This window comes from Ricinus communis, chromosome 5 (assembly GCF_019578655.1).
Source record: "Ricinus communis isolate WT05 ecotype wild-type chromosome 5, ASM1957865v1, whole genome shotgun sequence".
Taxonomy (NCBI): domain Eukaryota; kingdom Viridiplantae; phylum Streptophyta; class Magnoliopsida; order Malpighiales; family Euphorbiaceae; genus Ricinus; species Ricinus communis.
The window spans coordinates 1,032,544-1,040,411 of record NC_063260.1 but is presented as its reverse complement, the minus strand read 5'-3'; the positions used below and the strand labels follow the sequence as shown (position 1 = coordinate 1,040,411).

The 7,868-nt window shown below is 34.0% G+C and overlaps 2 protein-coding genes across 5 annotated transcripts; both read left to right on the top strand.

The window, feature by feature from the left end:
* Nucleotides 1-786: 786 nt before the first annotated feature.
* Nucleotides 787-3,893, top strand: LOC8286664 (polyprenol reductase 2). 4 transcript variants are annotated; one of them, XR_007216054.1, is made up of 7 exons: nt 787-881; nt 958-1,155; nt 1,308-1,657; nt 1,945-2,176; nt 3,010-3,143; nt 3,304-3,375; nt 3,478-3,893. XR_007216054.1 is itself a non-coding variant. In XM_048374750.1 (7 exons), exons 1-7 carry the CDS (start codon nt 879-881, stop codon nt 3,580-3,582), a joined length of 1,059 nt encoding a protein of 352 aa, XP_048230707.1. In that variant the 5' UTR covers nt 796-878; the 3' UTR covers nt 3,583-3,893. The 4 variants fall into 4 exon arrangements, 3 of the variants coding, with proteins under 3 accessions (XP_048230708.1, XP_048230707.1, XP_002531516.1); XM_048374750.1 differs by having other exon boundaries at nt 796-881; nt 3,045-3,143; XM_002531470.4 differs by having other exon boundaries at nt 818-1,155; nt 3,045-3,143.
* Nucleotides 3,894-4,939: 1,046 nt separating this feature from the next.
* On the top strand, nt 4,940-6,735 carry LOC8286663 (V-type proton ATPase subunit c4). The gene is made up of 3 exons (XM_002531469.3): nt 4,940-5,173; nt 5,256-5,541; nt 6,355-6,735. The coding sequence occupies exons 1-3, from the start codon at nt 5,095-5,097 to the stop codon at nt 6,485-6,487; spliced, it is 498 nt and encodes a 165-aa protein (XP_002531515.1). The 5' UTR covers nt 4,940-5,094; the 3' UTR covers nt 6,488-6,735.
* The last annotated feature ends 1,133 nt before the right edge of the window (nt 6,736-7,868 follow it).

Genomic DNA, 7,868 nt, shown 5'->3' with positions numbered 1-7,868 from the left:
TTATCTTTTATAATTACGGTTTTATTTTTTTGTTATTTTTGAGTAAAATAACTGCAAAACAATTGAAAAAAATAATAAATAATTTAAAAACAACCACACTGTAAATTTAAAAAAAATAAAAAAAATACATAATAAAAATAATATTTGATGTTAATTTTAAGATATTTTGAAAAGTTTTCAAAATTATATGCTTATTAACTACATCTATACAACCAAATTCTGAAAAAAAATTTAATTACTTTTAAAGCTTTTTTTCATTGGCCTAATTTTAATTTCATCTGTTTATACGGAATTAAAATTAATACAATCCATTTTAAAAATATATAAAATTTTATTTATAATTATTTACTGTTAGTCCGAACTTAAATAAATTTTAAGAACGGAACAATTTATACTATATAATATTATTTTAAATATATTTATAATTATTTATATATAATTTTTCATTAGACTAAGAGTGTAATCAAGTCGAATCATTAAGTATCAACTCAAAAAACTATTTGAAATGCACTCAATAAGTTGAGCTATACGAATAGCATAATATTTTTGTAGTATTTCTCATAAGAATACCAATATTATTATTAACAAATAATTTAATGTTATATTAAAAGAAAAATACAAGAAAAAATCATTTTATAGTCTAATTTTATGATTTATAAATACGTATCCAATAATTAAAATTCATGAATGTATCATGTATAACAATTGCAAGAGAAGGGCCACGTTTCAGACACGTGGGCTGACCAGTGGGCTACAACAAAACAGGCATAACATCATCAGAAACATTAAACTAAAAGAATTAGCAGAGTCCATTTATACAGCAACAAACATGTTTGTTTTGTTATATCACATTTATCACGCCCCTGTCCACACAGTGGATGGTAACTCAGTTTCATGATTTAACAGCTTCTAATTCTATGTTTGTGATCGAGTGTCTGATAGATCATTAGAATTCAGGTGCATAGCATAGCGATAGCAGCAATAATGGAGATTCATCTCGATTGGCTTCTTCGATTAGCGTGGATTGCTGGAACTTTACCCATATTACTTGCTTCACTCCCTTCTTCTTCTTTGAACTCTTTCCATCAACTTCTTCTAGGATTTGCTAAGAGAGGCAAGATTATGCAACTATCATCATCATCATCATCATTCCATGTAAGTGCAAAAAGGATCAAAATTTCTATCTGGGAATCTTTCCTTTTTCCTTCAATTTATGCATTCAAATGAGATGGGTACTTTTTTTTCTTTTAATTAATGTTATTGTTTTATATGGGTTTCTTGATTTTTCTTTTTTCATGCTAGCTTAGAAGTTCACAGTTCCACAGAGATTCTTCCTTCACTTTTACTTGTTGGGTGTGGTGTGGACTACCTTTTTGCTGATCGTAACTTGGCATTATGCTTATAAGATGACTTTATTGGGTTCTGGCTCATTAATTTACTCGGTTGCTTCTGCTCACATGGCTGGAGGTTCACGAATGCTTCCCTTTTATAAGTCTGGTTTTTCCAATACCGAGCTTAATTACAGAGTTTGGCTGTCTGTGTTCATGCTTCTGTTGATGGAGATGCATGTTTTAAGGCGCCTTTATGAGACAGTTTATGTCCTTAAGTACAGTCCTTCTGCTCGAATGCACGTTTTTGGTTATCTAACAGGACTTTTGTGAGTTTCTAAAGATTTGATTTTCTTTATTTTTATTGTCATTTTATTTTGTTATTACGAATGGTCGATTAACTAGATGTTTGTGAGTTTCTAAGGATTTAAGTCTCTTTGTCTATCATTCACCAATTTGTTGACATTTATTGTTAGAAATGGTTTTGATTTTTTATTTTTATTTTTATAATGTTTAGTGCTTTTCTACTTGAAGTTGCACAGCCTTTTTCTTCCCGTTGTTGGCCTATGAAGTTGTGCATTGATCTAAATATTCTGTGTAATTGTTCCTTTTGCAGCTTCTATACAGCAGCGCCTTTATCACTTTGCCACTTCTGTATATTTGAGGCTCTTAACGTTGCAGAATATCGAGCAATTGAGATGAATGTAAAAAACGAAGAGATTTCACCTATTGACTTTGATTGGTGGGGATACATGACGCCTATCTTACAGCTTGGTTGGTGTCAATGGGCTGGTGCTGCTATATTTGCTTGCGGGTGGGTGCATCAGCAACGATGTCATGCAATCTTGGTATTTCCTACTCTTGATATCTCTACTTCTTCAGCACAAACATTAACAAAGATGGCTAGTTTATTATGCAGTGATATGGTATTGATAGCTTTTTAAACTTTCTTAAGTGCTTGGTGTTTATGGAGTTTCATTCAAAATGTGTGCAGAAAATATTTTGTGTTTTCCTACAAATGATCAGGATTGAGTGTAACCAACGGAATATATGTGCACTTCCAGACAGATAAGCATTTCCAAAGAAAAGCACTAGAACTGCTACAAGTGAATTGAGTTATGGATGTTCCTTAGTTCCATGGATAGAGTGAACATACCCAGTTGAATACTGTTTGTTACCTTTTACCTCATTATACTATGCGTTATCTTTGTTTGGGATAGAATCACATCTTTTAAATGTGAAAATCTTTAGAATGGCCGTCACCTACAGCATCTCTCCTCCTCCATCCAGCTTGAGAAAATCTCTATCTACGAGTTGATTGAGATTTACAATTTGTTTATCACTTTGTCTTCTGGTAGAAATAATATGCGACAATTTATCAATTAAAAGGGTTGTCCTAGTGTCTTTATTAGTTAGGATGTGAAGCATGGATCAGAGTTGGAGTAACAGAGATTCCACATTAACATAATTAAAACTGATCTGGAGGATTGGCTTTTGTTTACAAGTATCAGATTTTGAAACTGGATTTTGCTTTTGGTGGGAAATTGACTGAAAGGAATGAAGATATGGAGTGTTTCATATGAAGTGTTTCCTTTATTCCCTTTTATTACCTTGCAGATATCCAATATGAACCTTGTGTGCTAGCATCTTTGTAATATTAGCATCTATGCTTGTCTCCTAGCAAGTTTCTGGACGAGATTTCTTACTTTGCTCCAGGGCTCTCTGCGAAAACAAAGAAGACAAGTAGATGAATATCTAATTCCTCACGGTGATTGGTTTGAAATGGTTTCAAGTCCACACTACTTGGCTGAGATGGTAACTCTCTCTCTCTCTCTCTCTCTCTCTCTCTCTCTCTCTCTCTCCGATGGTTAATGATTTTGGTGCTGATAGTCTAAGCAGTATAGGATGATTATATTATGCCCCTTGGATCTTTACCAACTCTTATCACCTCTACTGTCCCTATGCTTCTGTACAGATAATATATTTAGGTTTGTTGGTTGCAAGTGGAGGCAACGACCTCACGATATGGCTACTTAATCTATTTGTGGTACTATACTAAATAAACTCCTGCTATTTATTCCATTCTATTTGGATATATTCTTGTATTGTTTTTTACTGAGGATTTGAACCACTTGCAATGATTATGCAGGTAGCTAATCTTGCCTTTGCAGCAGCAGAGACACAAAGGTGGTACCTACAAAAGTTTGAGGACTATCCGCGTAACCGGCGTGCCATTCTTCCATTTGTTTATTAGATACTTGTGCATACTCATGGTTACAAGCTCCATACCTTGAGCAGATCTTGAAGTTAAATTTTGACGAAATGCTAACTCTTTTCTTCCCCGACCGAAATATGAAGGCTGAAGCTGAAATTTACTTTTGAATCAGATGTAAAATAGCTTGATTTTCAGCAATAAAGTGTAAAGTTTCCAGACATTTGGCCTTTTTCTGTATGATATTACTGTGGACTGTAAAATCCATAAGCTTCATTGTCAGAGTGAATTGGACATTGATCCTTAATTAAAATCTCTATCATGCTGGTAGATAACTATAGTATTACTTTCTATTCTTGGATTATATTGACATGATCTATTAAACTTATGAAATTTCGTGAAGGCAATAGATGCTGCATGATAACATGGTGGACTTCGGGTTGTAATAGTGTAACACATTGTTTAAGCGTTTAGGCATTCTTTCCTGACAGGTAGAAGTCTCTTACAGAATTATGGACATTATCTTTAGTTACCGCCCAATATTTCTAGAAGAAAAGTCCTGAAACCAGGGTCAGGCGGCTTGCTCTCTTGGAGACCAATCGAAGAACACCTACCAGAACAGAGGTGGATATGTTAATACTGTCTTAACCTCGACATGTACTGATGCCCATCTCTATCAAGGAGGCACTTTTTTTCTTTTTAATTATCTGTCATATTAGCAGACGTGCAAACGCATAATCGCATTCAATATTTTATCGATTTACAGTCTTTTTGACTTATGAAAATTTGTAAGAGTAGTTTTGTTTTTCTGATGATGAGAAAGGATATAAAAAATAATTTTACTTGCTCATCCACAAGTAGATTTTTTGTTAATTTTAAACTTTTAATATTTCTAAAATTTACCGGTGCAATGTTTGCCTATTCATTCTTAATTCACCGATGCAAGTGGTATTGTAAAAAAAGAATTTAATTCACAAATAATAATAAATTTTCTAATATGTTTTCTCTTTACATAAGAATTTAATTCATAAGTAATTTGAAGTCTATTTTTATAAATAGACAAAATCACATCAGTTACGGTTAAAAGTCAATCTACAATTGTATATATTTATAACTATAATGTTAAAACAGCTGCTATTTTCTCTCTTTTTCTTAGTTAAACACAATCGAGAGATTATTGCAATAGTGAGAGCAAAGAATGGTGAGTGAGAGCAAAGAAATTCCAAAGATAAATCACATTAATTGCTTGCTTTAGAATTGGTTAATCATAATTATATTATTATTAATTTCCTTCTTGGTTTATTAAAACTGACCCGAATATTAGTAGCCCAATAATATGATCCGTTCAGACTGGTCTAGCAACCCAGGCCCAGTTCGCATTTATTGATGTCGGTTTAATCCCCCTGGCCCACCAGGAAGCTTCGTGTCCCCGATCTGACTGTCTCTCTGTCTCAATCGACGGTACATCTCTCAGCCAGATACAAACATCATCTCCAAACCTTGCCACAGCACAGACATTCACTGATCCGATCGAAATTTCCTTAATTTCCAGAAATGTCAAGTGGATTCAGCGGCGATGAAACGGCACCGTTCTTTGGTTTCCTCGGTGCTGCTGCTGCTCTCGTTTTCTCCTGTAAGCTAGCCCTAACGAAAAATTGATCTAATTAATTCAAAAGAGAAAGAAACCTAATATGATTATTGAAAATGTGATTTAGGCATGGGAGCTGCGTACGGAACAGCGAAGAGCGGTGTAGGAGTAGCGTCAATGGGAGTAATGAGACCGGAATTAGTAATGAAATCGATAGTACCAGTAGTTATGGCAGGAGTGCTTGGTATTTATGGTTTGATTATTGCTGTTATTATTAGTACTGGTATTAACCCTAAAGCCAAATCTTATTACCTTTTCGATGGTTATGCGCATCTTTCTTCTGGTCTTGCTTGTGGCCTTGCCGGACTTTCTGCTGGTATGGCTATCGGTATTGTTGGCGATGCTGGCGTTAGGTAATTTCCTTTTTTCTTTTGTCACTTTCAATTTAAGTCTATTTATTTTAGTAAATTCTTATGTTTAGAAATATAAAAATTGCTTTCCTTATAGCCACTTGGTAATGCAATCTTTAATAGGATCGAAATTAAATACTGTTATTGCAAATTAGGAATTTGTTTGGTTGTTGTTGATTTTGTTAAATTTAATGACGTAGTTATTTATAATGCTTTCTTGTAATGCTATTAGGTTCCATGACTTGTTTCTTGTCCTGAAATTTAGATATGTGTTACTAGCTACGATGGTCTAGTAAGGATTAAGTTATATGATTTTTGGCTGTTCTGGATACATTGAACTAGAAATAGTGGTGACACTGGCGAAGAATCATATTTTTGCTCCGTCATGGGGTAAATTAGACTCTGGCTGCCTGCTGTGTACTGCTTATAATTTTTGTCATCTTGTGATTTAGATAAAGAGAATTTGGTCGATGATGGTCTACTAGTCATTGCTTATCTGCTTGCCTATACACTCCTTTGAATCTTGGAATGAGTGAACATGTGGAGCCAAAATGAAGTTGCTTTTTAGGGTCATGCACTTACGCTTGATATCCTACTAAAATATTATTTGGCAATTGGCAGTTCCTAATTCAACTTGTTTCATTTTAAAATCAAAGCTTCAGATTTGGTAATCATAATGCATATTTGTGTGCTACTTTTACTCAAGCATATTTTGGACTACTGCATTACGGATATGCTAATTCTAACATTCCACAAGTATACATATACTCATACCATGAATATGTGTCTGACTGACTTTTATTGAATCTTTTGTAGAGCTAATGCACAGCAGCCAAAGCTTTTTGTTGGAATGATTCTCATTCTCATCTTTGCTGAGGCACTGGCTCTCTATGGACTCATTGTTGGCATCATCCTTTCTTCTCGTGCTGGTCAATCTAGAGCTGAGTAGAATACTTTGTTATTGGCATCACTGCAGGTCGGTGAGGCTAGTAAAAAGTGTGCAGGTCTTTTATCAAGTTATTTTTCATGTATGTGAAATCTTTCAACTATTATCATTAGTTGGCCCTTGAAATAAAGTTGTTAACTTTCTTTACATTTGTTGTATTCTACATATATATTAGTTTTAAACTTAGAAAGCTAGTGTGAACCTTATTTTGTTATCTACTAAAAACCACCCTTTTGCTTTTGGCCGTCAAATAGTTTGCTACTATGATTAAATAATTGTACTCTGCTGATGGCCTCTCTCTCTGCGTCTTTCATGCCCTTTGTGAATTGTAACTACATATATAATGACTTCATAGTCGTGCAATTTACTGTTCATTCTGCATTTGATCATTACCAACATAATGCAGTGTTAGCTTTGGCTTGAGGTTGAGTTGCAGGGTTTATTTACTGTTTCCCAATCTGATCAATATGGTACTTGATGGATACTTGGTCGCCATATTTCAGATTGTACTTCATGAAATTTGAATGAAATCATTACCCCTGCTTTGCAGTAGCTAATTGTAAGTGAAAAAAAATACATACGGTTCCAAAGATACAAGTACTGATTTTTTTTTTCTTTAACATTGAAATTTCGTATTTGTGAGTTTGGAAATAATGATTTTGCTCTTCCTTCTTATATAGAATGTTGAAACTGTAAATGCCCCGGCTATTATTAGGTAAAATGTTTGCTTGGCAGTCTTCTTGTTGTGTTTATATGCTAGGTAATTTCCTTCTTTGCCTTTTGTAAGCTGGTACTGGTTAAAAACTTTCTAGAATGATTCTGCTGCATGCAGAATGTTTTATGATTTGGCTACATAATGCTGGAAATTATGTTGATGCACAAACTGAATTGTTCTATGCCATTTTTCATGCAAGTGAATATGCATTGAATATATCATGAGCTTGTGGCGAAATCTTATCTTCACTATTTTTCTGATCTTTCGGTGGGTAATGTTGTACCCACCTGGTCCCCCTTTCTCCTCCTTTTTGCCTCTCCTCTTTCTTTATTGTTTTGTTACCTTATGAAGTGTGACAAATACCAAATTGTTGGGGCTAAGTGATCAATTGGGTCAAGAAGTACAATGTGAAAAGATGTGAAGGTCACATTCATATGTTCAATCATATTATAGGCTTTTGAGTAGATTTTCGTAAGTATCAAACTTTCTAGATTCTATCTAAAGCTTATCAAAATATTGTTACCTTGTCCATCTTTCGGTTCATATGGGTGGGGAATGTTTGTGGTAACTACAGACAAGACATGTAAGAGGGTTGATTGATCGAGTTGCCATGCTCTAGTAATGTTCAATGAAATTAATTTGGGTAATCATTAAAAACAAAAGCTTGAT